Genomic DNA, 21,640 nt, shown 5'->3' on the forward strand with positions numbered 1-21,640 from the left:
TATCAATCCATTTACAAATTTATAAGCCCAATATCCCCTATTCAATTACGAAATCTGGCCAAAACACTCAGTTTAGCCAATTTGGAATTTGTGACGTTTGTTTTTAGGCTCACAATTGGTGTATACATGTCATGTTTTGGGGTTACGATTCATTGTTAGGCGTACGTTTTTTGTAGCTATAAATATTGACCAGAGACACTACCCTCGTTGCTGTTTCGCTGGCACTTTTAGCGTTCATTTAAGCTAAAGTTTTCAACAACATTTATAAGGTATGTATATTTATTTAAACATAGTTTTACTGTAATGGACCGGAGCTCACGTCTAGGAATATTTTATCGTGAACAAGTAAAAGTTTAGGGCTAAAACCTGAGTATCACTGGAATCATTTATTACTCACGTACTTTCACATTAACACTTTGTAACCCCGTTGTTTATGTTCAGAGGAGTTAAAAAATGGGACTGTTTATAAATTTCTAACAGTGCGTCGGTCCTTTACGCTCTCATAAATGAAAACTTTAATAAAATGTCATGGAATCGTAATGGTAGATATGCAGCCAATTAAGAGATACAAGTCTCTGAATAATAACTGCATTAATAAACTTACAAATAAAACAGATAATGTCAATACTTTAGCAGTGAAATAGAACTATAGTATATAGTAAATGATCGAACAATTTTTTGTTAAAAGAATTTGTTTAACTACTGCGTGAAAAGGACCAATAGTACAGGTTACGGGTGCTCGTATATAAAAACAAAACAAAATCTCTCCGATATAAAAATATATGTATTATAGACAAGCCACTGTTTACTAAGTATATCTTTTAATTGACAATAATGGGCAATTTTATGATACAAAATGCAAGGAGGTTAAGATCCATTTGATGGTAATCATAATACTGTTGACTCTTGAACTATTAACATACCTTCCGTCGGCCTAATATAACCAATTACTTTAAATAAATTCACGAGCGCAACATTTATTTATAGTATAGTTTGGGAATGAAGTAAATAATATTACCTTAATCATTTCAATGAATAAATTTAGATATTTTAATAAAATTATTGCGTTTAAAAATATTATATTTTAAACAACACTATATATTGTGTAAGATTTTACACGAATTTGTTTATTACAATTTTTGCACCGTAATCGTCATATTGTTGCTTATTAATCCACATCTTCTTTGAATCAGAGAGTCCAGCAAATGTGGCTCCACCTAACCAAGTTGTAACGTAGCTTTCAGAAGAACAAATCACATTGACTGGTCTTTTTACCAAACTTTCCAATTCGTCTGCTAATCTATTTGACAATCCAGGAACCACTGCCAACCCACCACAGGGTACAATCACATCATACAAATCTGATCTTAACTCAGCATCACATTTTAAACATGACGTCACTATAGCTTCTTGGAGTGATAAGTATTTAGTTTTGTCAACTTGAAACAAATTCGGTTGAAAAAACATTTCACCGCACATAAATGTTTCTTGGCTGACATCTATATTTTCACCACTTGGCAAAGTATATATTCTCTGGTAATTCCATCTCGACATGGCGCAATCTGGTGTAACATATAGCATTCTTTTTATATCATCAATAATAGTTTCACATTTTATATCAAAATTATACTTTCTATCTTGTAAAATTTCTTTCAGAATATTAGATACTTGTGCACCAGCGTAATTAGTTTGCATCCGAGCATACTGAACTAGCCCTCCTTCATATACAGGACTGACGGTTGTGGTATCATGTCCTATATCTACACATAGACCAGTTGTCTGTCCAACTCCATACAATGACAGCACCGCTTCAGATTGTACACAAAGTGCTGGTGCATTTAGAGTTTCGAAAAATACTTCACAAGATTTGATTCTAAAAACAATGGAATACTTATTTTAAAGCATATATAGATAATTTCCCATCCAATCTTTCGAGTCAATTTGTTACATTGAGATTAGATGTCCTAACTACATATGAAAATTTGTATTATATATATATACAAATATATTTGTATTATATATATACACAAAATTATATATATATAAAATTAAGTACCTTACTTAATTTTAATTCAGAAATCTTAAGATCAAAGAGATCGTCATAATGAAATGGGGTGCTAAAATGAGGATGTACATTTATAATGTTATAGTAAGCTTTTTTAATCAAATATATTATATCGATACAATAAAATTTAAATTACTTTATTTGCCCAAACAGTAGGTACGAAGTTCGACATTCGTAAAAATAAACTGCACTTTACATTTATGTGGAATATAACTACTCTTTATTAACGACAAACACAAATTCAATCTCCTAAGAATTGGATTCGATAATACAATATTAACAATGAAATCCTAAATTCAAAGAAAAGGAAATTAAATACAATAACTTTGTTTGAGAATACGAATAATACTGGCAAGAAAATGGGAATGTTGTCTGACATTTCCCAATATCTGAATGTATCCAGTTACACAAGACAAAAGGAAATATTTTAATTAATGCGATTATTATATATATATTTATTTAATAAAATCAATTCTTTTTCTTCATCTTATTATTTCGAGATTTATTAATCGGCGCAGTGTGTCTTCTTTCTATCTTCTTCTCTATCATACGTCACATGTGAGCTTACTCTTTTAAGAAAATAATTAATCGTCTTTCACACAGTCTAAGCATTTTTCTTTTTCATCGTATGTTTTACGTACATCCACAATCATATTGCATTTCTAAAATAACTTACATAGTCGCTCTTTCGTGTGATACCTCCATACCAGGATTCATTTTGTTAATGACTTCCCACCTGCTAACAGCTTCGTACAGGTCATTTTTTTAAACGAAATACACTACGTATTACTCCCTGATACCATTAGCTTACCAAAGGATTTAAAAACTAAAAGAGAATTTTTAAATTTTAACCATTGCAGACAAAAATAAAATATTTCCTTTCCACAATACTTTTTATTTTTGTTTATAGTCATTTTCGTTATAATATTACCTTCAATCATACCATATATAAAATTCATAAAAAATAAATCAAAACCTACATCGCTCTATTCTATTTCTTATATTCTCACTAAAAATATGTTTATATTCGAAATCTAATAAAAGTATTTAACACAAAATCGAGGCTGATTAGTCAAATGTCGGCTTAGTTACATTGTTTGTGTGTCGTGATAGAAGTGACTAAAGGAACAAAACAATACGAAGGTTCAAGTGAAGAGAGCCTCAAAATCACACCGTATAACAACTAACAAGCCACCGGGTCAGTATAGTAATGAGACAATAGCCACTGTGGTGAATGCAACACTCGACGTGCACATTTCAATTCAACGTGACTAAGTGCCTGCCTGCCGTGCTCTCTCCAATTAATTAGGTTTATTAAAGGATTTTACAATGAGCAAATGTCACCTGGAAATTCAAAATGTGAAATTTAATTTAGACGACGAATGAAATTTAATTATTGCCAGCAAATTGGAAGTAAAAATAGAATATTGTACGGATACAATTAACCCTTTATGTTTCATCGTTGAAAGTTAAATGATACAATACAGTTTTAATAGGTTTCAAATTATACACTAAATTGTATAAATGCCACACCTATCTTTACAATATTGATAATTAGTTTTAGATATTAGAACTCTATTACCTAAATTGGAGAGGAATGATTTTTATAATAAAGTTTCATAATCATTTTAATATAAAATTCAACGCGCCATTTAAGTACTAATATGATCTATTTTTTATATATTTTATATATAGAATGATCACACAAAGAGTAAAAATAAAATAGCCAGATTGAAATCTAAAATTAATCTCTTCTAGCGAAATATCTATAATTAGTAAAATCAATCAATGAGTCTGTTTAAAAAGTTAAATTTACCATCAGCGATAGAAAAAAGCGTCAAAATATGTCACAGCAAGTTCCTTGAGTCGAATTGAAAGATATTCATAAGTCCAGAATAAAGAGCATCCAACAAGCAAGCAAGTCTCGGTTCATGTTTTAAGATATTCCAAATATCCAAAATGAAAGGTGTCCAAATAAGTAATAGCAAAAGTCTTGGATTGAATTTAAAGATATTCATAACTAAACGCTCGCCTTTGAGCAATAACGTGATTACTGAGCTCGTAATACATTTTGCTCCATTTTCGAAGCTGCCTTCCGTGATTGCTTTTGCCGTCTTATATTCAAGACCAACCAATAATTCAACGGAGTAGATTTCTACAGTTTTATGATTAGAAACTGGTATATACATACCAGATTCACTTTCATCTAGACTTTATTAATATAATGCAAAGATGTGTTATGTAGCTGTTAACAAAATTAAAGATCTATAAAAATAATAAACGTCCACTAGGTACATGAGTTTAAAAATTATACTGTTATTGTACTAATACTAGATAGATAGAATATTTTTTTTTCACATTATACAGTGAAATTATTACAATTGTACAATACAATAGATCAAAGTTTTTTTTAAATTATATATTTAAGCGAGATACTGTAGTTTATGAAATCCCTTTTATTTATCCACTAATAGATTATATAACTGTTTAGAGCGGTTACATATTACCAAATTCTTTTCAAATAATTCTACTGTTTTTTTTTGGCCTGCTAAATAAGCCAAATCATTCTTGCCGATTCAGATGCTGAAGTATGTGACTATTACTCTATTACTCTCGTTTACCGGAATTTATTTTTAAGAACCAAATGGTATCGATATATGCTCGCGCTTATTTCTTCCGTCCATATTCTTTGTTCGCAACCAAACTAACGACGAAAAACTTTCTTTTTTTTATCTTTTTCAAATATATAACTGGAAAGTTTGTTTGTATGAATGCGATTATCTCTAAACGTACCGATCGGATTGGATGTAAAAAAAAACCTTTTTGATTTTTTGCTTAGAGGAAGTATATTAAACAGCATACCCAAGCAAAGAAAAAAAAAACAGATAATAGAGCAAATGAGTAGTACGATGCAGTCATTGGATTGCGAGGATAGCTTGTCTTTTTTATTTAATAGTGGGCAAAATCATTGTTAGCAACTAGTAGACAGTATAGTAGTAGTAAACATAAGTATTCCTTCAAACAATTTCTTTCAAATCAATGTAATAGAAAGTTAAATGTTAATTAATTTAATTATAATTTTCATATGAATTAACACATTCGAAACTTTAATGGCTAATGTATAATGCCTTCAAAGTTGGTTTAATCTCTCAAGCTTCCAAACCAAGCGGTAAATGCTTTAGGGCTGAAATTATCAACACAGATTGGAGTCATGTGCAGTGAAGTGTTAAGTATAGACACGATCAGTCTCAAAGCCATCAGTGTATTGTAAATTGCGGGATGCTAGTGGCGTGTACCTATCAGAAAAGTAATTAACGAGACATCATCTGCATCAACTGCACTAACCAGAGATTTAAATAGATCCCGCAAGTACTCTAATCTATATGCAAACCAGACATGCTATACATAGGCTGCAAGATGGTTAAATTCGACTATGATATTTATGTAGACATCACGATACGCGATGTAATCAACTAATGAGAATTATACCTGTGTCCCATATAACGGCCTTGGTGGTCTAGCGGTTAAAGGACGCTGTTTTTCTTCCCATAGTCACGGGTTCGATTCCTCGCACGGCATTTGTATTTATGACTATGATTGTGTGTATCGATCTGAGTATTTTCTATGTATAATGTGTAAGTATTTATGAAAAAAAAATTATGTTTGTGTAGCAGTTACCTAGTACCCATAATACAAGCTTAACTTGGGTCTAGATGGCGCTGTGTGAATTGTTCAGGGTTATTTATTTATTTATATGAATTTAATACTCAAATAATTTTATCATGCAAACAAAATATTGAAAATATTACTGTAAGAACAGTTTCATTCCGAAAATGACAAGCTTAACAAGCAAGAAATCTAGTTGTGTTTTTAAAACATCTGAACTTAATAAATTTGATGCGAAATATGCATCTTGTAATGATATTTTAAGCCGCCATAAGCCACCAAGCTTCATCTTCGCATAACCAAGTCGATCAAGACTTTAGATCTATTTGCGCAGAGCTATAGCCTCTTGCATAAATGCATACCATGAATGCATAATAAAAATATCCCGCCTTGTTTGATGTTCACTGCCCTGGTTTCTCTACAGATTTTAAAGCTGGATTACTTCATAATATTGAAGTTATTAATCTGTTCTTTTACGATGTTCAATATCGTTGCGAGTATCGGGCAAATCCTTCACTTTTTGGAGAACAGTAATCACTTTCTGTCGATATAAAACATACGATATGCTATAATAACAGACTTTACAATATCATGTTAAAATAAGGAAATTTCATACAAAATAATACCTATGTATCACTAATATACAAAAGCTGCTTATCGAGCGAGGAAAGACGTCAGACAAAAGATATTATCCAATAGAAAATGTTCTTATATTTGAAAACTGTTGAAAAGATTCAATTTGTTACAGTTTTGTTCGCAAGATGCTTAGCGTAATTCCACAATTCTATGTAAGCTGACTATACTTTCATCAGTTCTTGATAAATATAGAAGTAATATATTTAGGTATATGTATGTTAGAGTTTAATATTTTAGTAATTTTCTTAAGTACATAGAATATCAAACAAGTACCACCTGATCATAAGCGGTAATCATTGTCAGTATATATGAATAGTTCTACGGTCATCAAGTTAAACGTAACACCCGGAATACCACTCATGCACGGTAATATAGTCATCCCAGAGGACTAAGATGTCATGCCTTATCCTGTAATGTCACTGCCTAATCGCACCCTACAACCGAAACACCGATAACAAAGCGCTGGCGGCTCTGCGTCCGAAGCTAAACAGATCTTGTATTATGGGTATTAGACAACTGATAGATATACTCACATTTTTAATGCAAATGCATATGTAATCTGAATAGAAAAAACCCAGACCAATACAAACAAACTTACTTACTTGACTACAAATTTTTGTACAGCAAGAAGAATAGAACCCCTAGACAATCGGAAGTGAAGTAGAGTGAAAATCGCTAGGCAAGCGAGGTTATGATAGATAATATTACATACATTACATGCTTCACTTCATAAGCTTATTTATCTGTAGTACAGTCAAGTTGTTTGTCTCGAACTTTATACGCGTATGTTCACCTCATGACTCACTGTTTGATATTTTATCACGCAGTAACAAAAGTTCATTTACCAAATAGTGTTTAATTTCTAATAATGATGAACAGGACAATTCACATATCGTCAACTAGTCTTAAGCTAGGCAGAGCTTGCGATATGGATACTAGACAACTGATACTTTATAGACTAACTTAAAACTTTATTTTTTTTTTTTTTTAAATATAAACATAATAATGTAAATATAAAACACCTTATAAATAGGTACAAATGATTACATACTGCGAGGAATAGAACCCACAATCATTGAAAGTATTCCGAGATAGTAAATTTGGAATTTACTCGGTACATTTATGTAATATATACGATACCACTTTAATTTTCATTATTTTGCTAAAATATTTCTCGTTCAACAATTCTGATGTTATAAACAGCCTGTCGCGTCTACAAGTTTTCACCACACGTATATTCCAAAGGTAAATTCCGTGCGAATATCTTTTCGCAGCAATTTGCAACTAAAAATTATCAAGGGACCCGTCAAAATTTATCCCTAAAATATGGACGGTGTTTTCCTGGCCCTCATTATTATTCGAGGTGTGTCAACGATTCGGAGCGATGGGGATCGGTTTCTGGTGTTGATATCATAGATTTATTGGCTACGTAATAATTTAATAGGGGACGGCAACGTTATATTCTACATGAATTGTATTCGGATATAGGAATCTTTAGTCTAATCTGAGCTGTGACGTGGTCGAGTAGAATGAGTAGTGATGCTCACTAAAATGTCCAGACGTGGCGGCATCATTGGCTCCCTAAAATATGGTCGAGCGCAGTGATGGCTGGCTCATCCGTCATACTCGTGATCGAGTGCTGCTTGTAGGGACTGGTCTGCTCTTATCACTAAGACTGATTTAATAGTATTGTATATTTATATTTGACCCAAAAAAAATTGTGCTGGTTGGTAGTTTGTATTCACACGTTTCGACTTGTAAATGTAAACTTACAAGGATTATTTAAAAGAGCAACACGACAAGTTTCTTGGTCGTTCTTCTTGTGATGAGACAGCTTTCCGAACGAGTGGTAGATAAAAAACAAATTGTTATGACTATTCAAAAGTGCTGAAATTAAGTTTATTTGAATAAATGATTTTCTATTCTATTCTATTCTTTGTGTATTCGCGTATCTTGCCTTTGCATTTACTATTCTAGTACCGGGAAAGTTTTTGTATAACGGTATGAACTGTTATTTTTGTAAGGTAGTATTACACAGTTTGCGGAGTAGGTCATTTTATAAGAAAGTAACCTACTTTTTTACTATTTTGAGTTCAACTAATTTTTTGCTATATTTTACAATGAAATGCTCCATTTTACAGTGGGTATAACAAACTGCACTGCTCTGCACTTTCAACTTAAGTTTGAAGTACATAATTAAATACGAAAGAGCATGCGCGCAAGAGAAATTATATGATTACGAACATTAAAGAAGAAGTTAATAAAATAAGATAAATTAGAGAAAAATCGTATAAAGTCTAGTAAAAGTATATAGTGATAAATATATAAGTCTGACTCTCCTCATGACAAACTACTTTTATTATGAAATTTTGCTTGAATTTAAAATGGCAGACAAGCTAATGGCGAATCTAATTTAAATAAATAATAATTATATAATATCCATGCATAGAACGCTATCAGCTGTACCGTAAACAGTAATGATTTAATAAATTGCCTGAATGGAATTTCAGTCAGCTCGCTCATCACATCATTAGCATCACCTTTATTCATGCTATCAATTTCTTTCATGTTACCCTTTATTTGTTTTCCTTCACTTTTAAACTTGTTATTTTATAATAATGTTCAGTAATTTCTTCTTACAATGTGTCTTTGCTGTTATAATAAAAACCTTACTTTTCAGCGATGGGTGACGTGACTGAACATGTCAGGATTACAGCTCTGTCTTCTGGTGCCACTTTGAGCTCTTTATAAAATACGTGGTGCCATATCCTTTCAATGTTATCCCAGTTAACTATTCTGCCATTCTGCACAGGATGATTTAATTCTAGGTCTTCTAAGTTAGCCATTGCATTATCTCCAATAAAAACTTCGTACGCTTCTCGGCCGTATTTGCCCTGTACATTAATAAGGATGTGTAAACATGCTTTCTAAATTCTAGAATGTAAATAGCTATAGTTTACTTTTGGGAAATTTATTCTCACTTCTGTTCAAGATGCAACTCTTACAGAAAATATACGATAATAATAGTGATTACGGTTTTATGTTTTCAAAAAGAACATAAATAGAAATCATTGGTGTCGGTATCCTAGACTTCTCTGAGATCACTATAAATAGTTACTGAATCTAAAATAGTGTTTAATTTTCTACTTACTCATAAACATATTAGCATTACCTCCATACAGATCACTTATATACTTATCTCTCATAGCTTAGCGATTTACTACCCCTGAATTACATTAAAAAACTTTTATATTTCTAACTGAATCAACAAATTCAAAATGACCTCACAATGACTGAAAATACCGATAACAATTTAAAAACACAATCTGCCACGTTGCTTCTAAATATACCGATCGAAATGTGGGCAACATTTGGATCTAGTGTTGCATTCACCACGACGCGGCGACGTCGACAATTAACGATGCCTTTGACTACAATACCCAATAAACAATTTTTTATACTATTGAGTATATTTATTATTATACAACGGTACACAGGATGGTTGAAGTGAGGTGTGAGACTTGCGGATTTGCAAACCTGCTGGTTGAGGTTTAATTACGTTGTTAATTCGCACTTCGTACCAACGTTTGCTAAGTTTAATAATGCATTATTAAATTAACGCACTGTGAAAATCATAAATATTCTTGTTGGGTCTAATCTGTTGAAGTGGCTATAGTACAAGGTCTCGTCAACATTTTACGACTTATTAATAATTTCCAAAAGAGAATATTTCAGTTTATGTGCTCATTCATTCGCGAATGAAGTCCTAATAATATAAATTAGTTACTGGCCTTTATAGGCATTTAAACTATATTCCTAACACTATAACAATTACACTTTCAAACAAGAAAACTTTGTCACTCGTTACTTCGTTATATAAGCAAGACTTGTGCTAAATTTAATGTCTAGACTTACCGCGTGCCTTGTCTATCAGTGAATGTTAAAGTGTTACTAAGTAGATTAAACTAGAACGCTTACTGGGGCTGATTTTCATGATCTAATTTGTGATGTAGGTGTCAGACTAAATTAGGATCTGGTGAGTACAGAAATTCGTCGTCTAGTTTCTAATATTAGTAAATTCAAACTTAAAAACTAGATAGTTGTGAATTATGGCAGAAACTTATTAAGTATTCATAATTGTTTGGTTTACATTAATCATTAGGAGTGATTTATTTGTTAAACTGTAGAGCATTTTTAATGTATAATGTATATACCTATATATATATATATATATATACATACATTTCACGTATTTTGATAATTTACTCTTTTGTTCTCTTAAGACTTATTTGTTATGATAGTTACAATTAAATACAATATAAGAATAAAAACAATCTTTATTCAAATAAACTTAAGCAGTTTAAAATAGTTATATTTTTGTAATTTACCATTGGAAACTTACTCATTTGGAAAACATTCTCATTACAATACGAAAGATCATGCTTGCTCTTTTAGTAAATATTGTACAGAATTCCATTTTTATCAATTATTGCAATAGATAACAACTAATCGAATTACAATGGACGTCCGTCCACCGGACTCACCCTCAAGAACACTTCCGGATGATATCACAACAATTGACATAAAATGCGAAAGCATATTAAGTTCATTTTCCAGTAGATAGTTATCAAATATTAATGCAAAATGGAAAATAATTTTGAAAACAATATAAACTACCTAAAAACTTTTATTACTTAATAATTGTATTTATTTATAATACTACTATTATACGGCTGGTCAACACCATAACAACTAAATCTAAATCTGTCAATAGACTGAGACGTATGAAAAATAAAGATAAAATCTGGTTCCCTGAACTCACTCGAAAGGTGAGCATTTTATAGACAATTTGGGCTCATCTCTTTGCGTAACACGACATTTTTTTTGTAAGAAAAAGAGATATGTTAGTAAAATTACGAAAAAGGCACCATACCATAGTACTCCAGAATGTAACATGAATTCAACACGAATGGCATGATGACGTCATGACTTTGTGCTACTCTTTATAAGCAGTAGTTGCTAAGTATTATCAGCGGCGCTAGCTTATTTACCATTTCTATAAAGAAGTTATTATTCTGATATGAACTTATACCTTCAGGTAGCTCGGTCTACCCACTACGGTCCGAAACATTGAAACTGGATGGTTGTCAGAAGCAAAACCCGCTTTAATACTATAGCTTCCATTATCAATAACCACTGCAGGCTTCTCAAAAGACATGTTTAGATATTAGCTTGGATTTTAAGTAGCAATAAATATGTTATTTTAAATAAAAATTGCCTAGATACTATCATGTAACAGTATCGACGTTGACAACTTTTAATATGTTTTTTTTTCTGATATGGTCTTCTATTTTTGACAACCTTATTAGAGCTTGTACAGTTTTTATCAATATAATATAAAAAAATTATAGATATAGGGTATTCTTGTTATAAAACACGGTCTAATCTATACTAATATTGCGAAAATCCGTCTGTTTGTAAACGGTTGATAGTATAAAATGAAATATCACGTAAAATTGACTTTAGCATCATCATGATATAATCTATTAAAAAAATCATATTATAAATATGTAGTTCGTATATTCGAATGGATAATAGTTAACAAAATATTTAAAAAAAATCATTTAATTTCCTCAGTGTTGCCAGTGACATCGACTTATATTGCTCACATTTAGCTGTCTATAGAGTAACTTATATTTCACTGTGTATAACATAGATAAATCAATGTTTATTCTCTTAATTTAAAATAAAACTTCTACCAATCGTAAATTATAATACTTATAATTAAATTAAAACATTGTTATTAGAAAAATTAATTAAGCTAATAATTTTATATTGCATTGTACTTTAAAACAAAATAATATGTGGGTCAGTCCATATTCTGCACATCTAACGATAACACCCAGATAGCAAACACTTTTGTAATCGATTCCGGGCAAACGGCCAACCGCATTTCTCTTCAAAAGAATTTATAACTAACGCGATCCGAACCAGCATCCTCGTATTCCTCACTAGTTAGCCAAAAACCCTTCATAGACCCGAGAGAAGCTAAAAGCGATCCACCAACCCAGGTGGCGTACTGTCTATTTGGTATACCATCAACATTAACGTTGACTTTGGCCAAAGTCTTCGGTTTCAAAGTCAATTCAGCTAATAAACGTTTAGACAAACCGGGAAACTTACTTGATCCGCCAGATATAACGATATTGTTGTAAAACAACGTTCTGTAATCTTCATCGCATTTGGTTATACTTGAGCATATCGTATCTGTGACGCTCTGACAGTTAAGACCTGCGAGGGCAGGTTGGAACATGACTTCAGGACATTGGAAACGCTCATCCCCGAGAAGCACATGTTGCCCATCAGGGAGATCGTAGCGAACCTTGTTTTCGCTTGATGATGATTTTATTTCGGCTGCGTAATCTTGAGATATGTAGCATACATCGACCTGGTCGAATATTATATATTACTAGCTGTTCCGGCAAACGTTGTTTTGCCATATAAATTAATAACGCTATTAAAAAATAGGGGTTGATGATAGAAGGGTGAAAATTTAGGATTATATGTATTTTTGTATGTTGTATCATAAAAAAATAGAAACTAAAAATTTTGTCTAAAAAATAAAAAAAAAATTTAGGGGTGGACTACTCCTAACATTTAGGGGGATGAAAAATAGATGTTGGCCGATTCTCAGACCTACTCAATCCGCTCACAAAATTTCATGAGAATCGGTCAAGCCGTATCGGAGTAGTATGGGAACGAAAACTGTGACACGAGAATTTTATATATAAGATAAGTCATAAAACAATGATTAAAGGGATGTATTACATGTTATGTAGGTATTGAATTGTATCTACGAGTACGTCTTGTTTTGTGTAACAAATATCGGAATTAGGTTCGTTACATGTGTTTCAATATCTATATATCGGTATGAACATTATATTTTTATTGATTTTAATAATATGTTGGTATTATCTAGTGTTTATGTACAATCAACATGCATGTCACGTTGATATCGTGTAATATATCAGCAATATCTCATACGTGGTTTGCGTATTGTTCGATATCTAGATATTGGTTGTTGATCTAATACATATACGAGTATTGACTCAGCTCTAACTCAGTTCAGGACTAGTTTCCAAAATATTTCAGGAAAAAAATGGAATAAATATATGTAAATATATACACTACATTATATAGCATACAATATTAATATGAATTCTAAATAGAATAAACGCTCTGAACCCATAATCTAGAATTCAAAAACAGTATTTAACTAAACACTCCTTCTAGTCTATATTTATATTACATTTCTAGTATCTGGTGTACTAATCTATATATTCAAAGCGTACATATCTGGAATAGTAATTAACCTTTATTTGATTCAACAACTCTCGTTCAATGGCTGTCGTGAATGAGTACCCGTTGGCGGCCATCAGTGTTTGAAGGCGAGCTGTTAATGCCTCGCCGGACAGCTGAGAGGTAATCGTGGAATAGTTCAAGGGGAACCCTTCAAACACAGGAGCGGCGTATGAACATGAATATCCATTCTCCCAAACAACCCCTGACGTTTTTCCGCTAGCGTGAAGTACTAAAGCGGGGGATTTCGCCAAATATAACCCACTAATAGCGAACGTCTCGAATAATATTTCCGCCATCTTTTCCCTGAAAGTAAGTTGAAATGTAAACGCCTAAAACAACAAAACAGTCGAGATGCGAATGCATAAGTGTCAGACTTTTTCAACCGACTTAAAAAATGGAGGAGGTAATCAATACGACTGTACATGTATTTATTTTACGTTATTTTTAATAAATTTGCTCACTACCATATTTCACCTTTCCACCAAGACACTTCTCACTTTGAACAAAGTATCGGTATTTATATTACATTTTGTTAATTAAGGTACGCTCTGGGCCTTCATAGAACATTATTATTTAATAAGATTAAGTCAAGTTATTATTTATTAAGCCTCCTACAGTTCCTGGGAAGGTCATGAAATATTAAATGGTATTATAATTTTAGAAATAATTTATATATAAATAATTCAAACTTATTTTGAAGGGTGATTTAGATTACGGAATAATGTCTAATGGCGGATATTTTACTGACGATTGACAGTCTGTTCTGGCTTTATACGGATGCAAATACTATAAAGATTTTTTTATTAAAGCACAATCTTGAAAATATTGCTTACAATCTATAAGGTTTAAAAATTCTTCTGCATCAAATATTTTTTGTAATTTATTATTATAAATTTTATTTATTTATATAGTCAGTACACCACAGTTCAATTGTTGAAAGTTTTTGTTTTTAAATAATAATTTTGAGCATGTTACCACTGGGTAATGATACAAACTGTCATATAAAAGTCAATTGATGAATTAAAAACTTTATAGGTTGTGCTCCTATTACAAGGAATGCGGTCGATTGAAAACATTCAACTTTTTAAGACGGTTGAATGTAACAGAAGTCTGTCTGCGGTTGTGACTATAAAAACAGCCATAAAGTAAATGTAAAGTGGAAGAGAGCCAAGGATTGCTGCGGACCGCATGATCCACATAAATGCAAGAAAATTTATAACTTTATACTTATGTACATACGAAATCACGACCTAGTAGTTTACTACGCTATAATAATAAGAAATTAGAGAAGTAAGTCGAAGGCGAGAGGGAGAAAGATTGTAATATAATATAACCCAACCCAATTCAGATAGCGTCATCTAGATCCGAATTAAGAGCTTTGTAATATAAGTACTATTAGTTAAAGAAAATCATTTATTCATAGTAGGACATTCTTTACTACTTCTGCACATAAAAAAACATATCGATACTATTCCAAACGTTAAATTCCATTAGGTTGTATTCAGTTTAGAAGAACTGATAAAATCTGAACTAGAACATTATCTTTATATAGAATTACTTGAATAAAAATATATAAAAAATGACCGAAGTGATATATTTATACACAATAATACAAAATAAAGTTTGTATTGTATGGGAATGCTACCCGCAATTGTAAACTGTGTGTTAAGTCGCTAGAAGTAGACTTATAAACTTCAAGAAGTCATGTTTACAGAGTGGAATGAAACTTTCCATAGTATTTTACACTTCTGACTGATTCTTTATAGACATATCGATAACAAACCAAGTTAAACCGATAAACAACGATAGTTCACGCATGACACATTGGCTTCAAATACACTGAACGATATATCAAGTGTTGCGTTCACCAGGATTGTCGGAGTCGACAGTTGAATGACTCTGACTGCGGCTCGTCTAGGATTATATTCGTACTCACATATTGCTATTGCAATAGCAATATGTGAGTACGAATATAATCCAAACTTCTCCTTTTGACTTAAGTCTATGTATCAATAGATACATAGACTTAAGTCAAAAATAAATTTACTAGAGGTAGACTAAAAAGTTGTCTGCATGAGTATCTCAGATTAACCTACTTCCGCCGCCAAACAGCTTGTTTTATAAACATTTTTCTCCTTTTAAAATTCATTCTGAGTCAGTAAAAGCAATCAATAGATACATAGACTTAAGTCAAAAGGAGAAGTTAAATGTTAAAGGTCTTTTATTACGATCTAGGTAGTTTAGCACACTAGTTGTTACTCTATTTTTCTTTATATGAGATATTCCTCATGATACAATCGTAAAATCTATTAGCGAAAATCATTAAACATAAACATAACATGTCAAATTTCATTAACATTACTATAGAGTTTTAGTTCGCGAAAGGGTAATAAACTAACAAACAGACAGACACACTTACATTTATAATATTAGGAAGTATATATACGGCCTCGGTGGTCTAGCGGTTTAACACGCCGCTTTATTTCCAATGCTCGCGGGTTCGATTTCTCGCAAAATTTGTACTCATGAGTATATTATTTGTCTTGATCCGGATGTTTAATATATATATATTATGTATGCATAGAAAACATAATTGAACTAAAACACAAGCTCTGGTTAGAGTCGGATTAGATGGCTTTTTTAATTGTTATTATTATTAATATAATAAATAGGTGCTTATATATAAAGAGTAATCTTTTTGTTAAATACATTGGCTCATGACATTCCCCATTTTTCATTTGTTTGTGATACATTCTCATCTAAACTCTGCTGAACAAATTCTAATAAAATTTTGCAGGAAGATACACTGTATCTTAAGGGCGTATAGTATAAAGGCGACAAAGGCGCGAGAAATAGCTTATTTTATACAATAATACAAATGCGGATGTGTGTCTGTCTGGCTGTTAGGTACTCTTTCAGTTAAATGTTAAGAAAATTTGAAGTGAAGATATCTACGCTATATTTTAACTTTAAAAAATCAGACAAAGTCACTGATCACAGCTAGTATAATATAAGGCAAGACTATTTAATATTTCATGTGAAATCCAAGTTGGAATATATTACGTCCGTCCGGACGTATTCGAACTGCCAAAGTATTGGAAATTGGATTAAATCTTCCTATATTTACATAATCGAATAAGTTGGACCAATAAAACTACAGTGTATTGTCCAACTTCCTGCAAGATGGCCACTATACGAACTGTCTGGATATATACTCCCATTTATTACCATAACTAAGAAGGGAGACTTATTTTCCTATCTTCACTAACTAATTCTCGCGACTTCATTTGATAACAAACAGTAGTTAAATGTTAACAATTCACTGATATAGTTGTTTTAAACTTACATTATTACGTTTCGTGGATTTATCTTAATAATATTATAAACGCAAAAGTTTGTGAGTTTGATACTTGAAACTACTTACTTGAGAATAATACATAAACCATACTTTTTTATTGAAATTTAACGCAGGTAAAACCGCGTGCACAGCTAGTATATCTATGTGTATTTATATTGCTTGTAGTCGTATATAGGTATATAACGTGTGTTATTTTCGATCGTAATATTATTCTGCCACATAGGCTGTATAGACCACACGATATAATAAATTTACACATCTGGTTTATTTAACATTCATTTAGTCCTTGGTCGTGAAAATACAACAGACAGCCACAATTTCGCATTTAAAATAGACATATTTAAAGTATATATTATATTATTAGATACATACATTACACTTAAAATTATCTAAGTTTCCTTAAAAAAAACAATAGGTTACACTATTATTGTATAAGTGAATATTTGTGATATTTATTTATATACATGTAGGTAGATTAACACATAAAATATATATCTAGCATTCACACGGCTAATTAAAATCATAATTTATTTACACAGAAATATATATAATACTAGAATAATGAACCTAAAACTAAAAAGCTTAAAAGATATAATACAATAACAAACATATATTATTAAAAGGAATCCTTTAAAACAAGGTTTCAAAGATAGTGACAGCGTTCCCCCTTTAAATAGCTAGACTAATTCTTTGTCCAAGGTAGCTGCCATATCGACTAATCTTTTTGCTATTTCCATATCTTAAATACATGTATATTTCAATATAAAGAGAAAGTAATTTGCGTATGATTTTGCAAAATCTAATTTCGTCCTGATTTGAACATTAACGTCGAGACTTTGCATTGAATGTGCCATTAATTAACTCGACGGCGGCAGGTTGCACCAATTAACAGTCATTGTTCCTGGTGTTGCAATCACTCAGGTGTCAACTGCACGTCAGTACAATCAATTATGCTGTATTGTGCTTGCCGATAGCATCAAATTACTATATGTCGCCATCGGGAATGATTCTATCAATACGATATATTAGACAATGTATAAGATATCAGTCCATCTAGATGATGGTTACAAGAAGCTATAACGTCGTCATGTACACAAATTGAAGTAAATCCTATGTCGATAAATGGTGTAGAATTCAAACGAATATTTGTTTTTATTTATTTATAGCAATTTCGTCTGCTTTATATTAATATATATGTACTATATTTTCCTAATACAATCTGTCTGTGTGTCAAATTTTATTAGGATCCATTTAACCGTGACAATAATAATTGTGTATGTAATAATAATAGTAATCTTAACAATTTGCATAGCGCCATCTAGTCCCAAGATAAGCAAAGATTGTGTAATGAGTACCAATAAAATATAGTAAAATCCGTAAAGTAGTTTTTGGATGAAAGAGGAACATACATCCAACTATTAATTTATCAATCCATACTTATAAAGATTCGCGTTTATATTGTTAGTAAGATGGAAATGTATAAACAAAACATAATTACTTGTCCTTTCGTTCCATTAAAGGATGAACAGCGTGCATTATCCTGGCTTCATCAGGAGGGACGTGGAGATGTTTATAAAATACATAATGCCAAAGTTTCTCCATCTCGTCCCAATCCTGGATCAAACCATCTCGCACCGGCCATGTTAGATGAGATATGCCCCTGTTTCGTACCGCATCTGCCCCACAATAAATTGTTGGAATCCCGTCAAGAAGACCAGCGCGACGAAATCTAAAAACAGTTTGATAAAAATATTTGTATGTAGCTATAATCTGTAATCTGTTAGTATAGAATGTGATCCATACCTAAAATAGATTAACAAACAATCTTTCATACATGCACACAAATTTTAGTTTATAATATTAAGACAGCAATACTCATTTCGTGGGAGGGTTTTATTAGTAATAGGGGTTAATAGCTCCATTGCAATGTATATTGAACAGGTCGACCTCCATTCACTTCCTTCTGGAAACTATCGTCGTTAATTCTTATTGAATTTGCCTTAATCGGTTAAGCGACCTAACGTCATTCTTATCATCTTCCACTGCTGTCTCACCAGTGTGTACTGTTAGGTCGTGTGTGAGCACTACTCCATCTATAACATTGGTATCACTTTAGGAAATCATAATATTTGACGGCCTCGGTGGGTCGGTTTAGTAACCCCTTACTTCCGATGGTCGCCGGTTCGATTCCTCGCACGGCACTAACATTTGTATTCATGAGTATCATTGTTTTTATTGGTCTGGGTGTCTATGTATAATGTGTATATATTTAAATATATATTTATTTGTATCAGTACCCATAACACAAGCTTTAACTAGCTGAACTTGGATCTAGACGGCGCTGTATGAATTGGCTTGATTATTATTATTTTATATTGATTTCTAACTCTTCAGCAATTACTTCAACATAAACATAACTGTAATACTTATCACATTGTATTTTTTACTAAAGTAAAAATAAATAAATAGTCATATAAAATATATGCATATTTATCTATTTTTACTTTATTAAAAAAATACAACAACTAACGAATATGTATAAAAAATACCATCAATAAACTTCTGACAATTCCATACTAGATTACAATCATAGCGATATATTTATGTATGCATTGTATGTACAGTCGCGTGCACTGATGTGTGAACACAAGTTTGATCTCACAATAGCATTAGCATACCTCCCAACTACAGTAGGCACAACGCATCTAGGAAATGTGTCTGCTGAGAATCCAGCCTTTGTATACTGCGATCCAGCGTCAATCACTACCCCAATATCATCTTTGGACATTTTTGCGATGAATATTGACAAATATTTGGGGTATGTCCAATAACAGCCTACTAGATTTTCGTATTAAATACTGACAGTGATAAATGGTTTGCAACGTTACAGCAAAATAAGGGATGTAGGTTGAAATCTTACTCAGTGCCAGACATGTTCATAAATATATTTTTTATAAAAGATAAATAGCCGTTACTGGCAATAAATTCATATTGAATTATTATATGTGGTATGCGGTTTAACAACACCATTTAAAAAAAATATGCACAAAACTCTACGGTTTATAGACTTTAATATGTTTCTATAATACACACTCTTTTATAAAAAAAGTCGGCAAATTGTGAGTTCTGTATTAATTTTCTGATACATCTAAGTATAATATACAATATAAGAATCAGACGCTAGACAATATTGTAATAAGATTTTCCTAACAAGCTAAACATGTTTGAGGTGAAAATTTGGTATTCTCTCAAAACTGTGTTAGAAGCATTATTATATTTTTGTGTAACGTTTGGTATAAAGATATAAGTTCTAAAGTCCTATTTTTATTTACAATTGCTGCCTGCACTACGTTATATCTGCACGCTTATCTATTTGTAGTAATATAAAGAAAATTGAATGGTGTAGAATTAATTGACTCTCATACATTGTTACTGTTGGAAACACTTTTATTGAGGAAAACTATAGGCAACCACTAGAAGAAGCGACTAATAGAAGCGGAGCTACAATGAAAATTGTTATAAAAACGGTGAAAATGTGATACCAAGACCAGACCAAGTAGCATGTAATTAGTAATTACTATTTAATATAAGAGTAGCAGCATACAAAATATGATTTGAATGTTTATTACACAATCATGATTGAACTGCATAATGAATTACGTTGACATTTTGCATATAGATGTACTACAATATGGAATGCTTGATAGCGATATAATACGTATTGGGAATATAGAATGGACTATAGTTATAACTACTATAATATTTGTTGTACTGTAAATGCCATTATTATACTTAATAATATAATAATAATAATATATTTATTAATTTTTACAAAATGTCACTAATTTATAGGCCGTAACTGTATATCTGTACTAGGGAATCCCTGTGTTACAGATGTTATTTCCTTCCACAATGGTTGGTTCAAGTACACAATTTTTACGTAGCTTTGATGTACTTCAATTTTTACTATCTTATATGACATCTGATGAATTTGTTTATACTTTTATAGTTGTGTGTGTGTTTGTATGTGTGTGTGTGTGTGTGTGTGATGTATAACTGATAAATATATAAAAGACTAAAATATACGAAGACTACACATTGAATCATTATCATTACTCATCATCATCGTCATTAAATAGTATAAAACAAAGTCGCTGCCGCTGTCTGTCCCTATGTATGCTTAAATCTTTAAAACTACGCTATGCATTTTGAAGAGGTTTATTTTTTTATTCAAAAGGAAGGTTTATATATATAATACATATACAGCTGTGCAAAGCCAGGGCGATTAACTAGTTATAAATAAAACTTAAACTAGAAGACTTTTAACTAATTCTTTATTAATGAATTCATGTATTCTAAATTGCTCAATCATAGTATTTCTCATACGTTAACGATTCTTAGAACAAAGGTGCTACTTATATTCCTGCATATTCATTATTTCACTGTCATAGTCATTATTAAATAGTATAAAATAAAGTCGCTGTCGCTGTCTGTGACAACGTATGCTTAAATCTTTAAAACTACGCAACGGATTTTGAAGCGGTTTTTTTAAT

At 31.5% G+C, this 21,640-nt stretch overlaps 3 protein-coding genes across 3 annotated transcripts in view; 1 reads left to right on the plus strand and 2 right to left on the minus strand.

Moving 5' to 3' along the window:
- Positions 1-21,640, plus strand: part of LOC131849345 (dipeptidase 1-like) — a 185,058-nt gene that overhangs the window by 118,765 nt on the left and 44,653 nt on the right. The gene's annotated exons all lie outside the window — the stretch shown is intronic.
- Positions 805-11,667, minus strand: LOC131849348 (uncharacterized). Its single transcript, XM_059199409.1, has 3 exons — positions 11,460-11,667; positions 9,041-9,261; positions 805-1,873 (listed from the first exon to the last, which is right to left on the minus strand). The coding sequence occupies exons 1-3, from the start codon at positions 11,583-11,585 to the stop codon at positions 1,114-1,116; spliced, it is 1,107 nt and encodes a 368-aa protein (XP_059055392.1). The 5' UTR covers positions 11,586-11,667; the 3' UTR covers positions 805-1,113.
- On the minus strand, positions 12,214-19,892 carry LOC131849347 (uncharacterized). The gene is made up of 4 exons (XM_059199408.1): positions 19,766-19,892; positions 18,586-18,816; positions 13,741-14,032; positions 12,214-12,815 (listed from the first exon to the last, which is right to left on the minus strand). The coding sequence occupies exons 1-4, from the start codon at positions 19,873-19,875 to the stop codon at positions 12,327-12,329; spliced, it is 1,122 nt and encodes a 373-aa protein (XP_059055391.1). The 5' UTR covers positions 19,876-19,892; the 3' UTR covers positions 12,214-12,326.

Source organism: Achroia grisella, unplaced genomic scaffold (assembly GCF_030625045.1).
Source record: "Achroia grisella isolate CSIRO2021 unplaced genomic scaffold, CSIRO_AGI_Agris_v1 utg640, whole genome shotgun sequence".
Lineage (NCBI taxonomy): Eukaryota > Metazoa > Arthropoda > Insecta > Lepidoptera > Pyralidae > Achroia > Achroia grisella.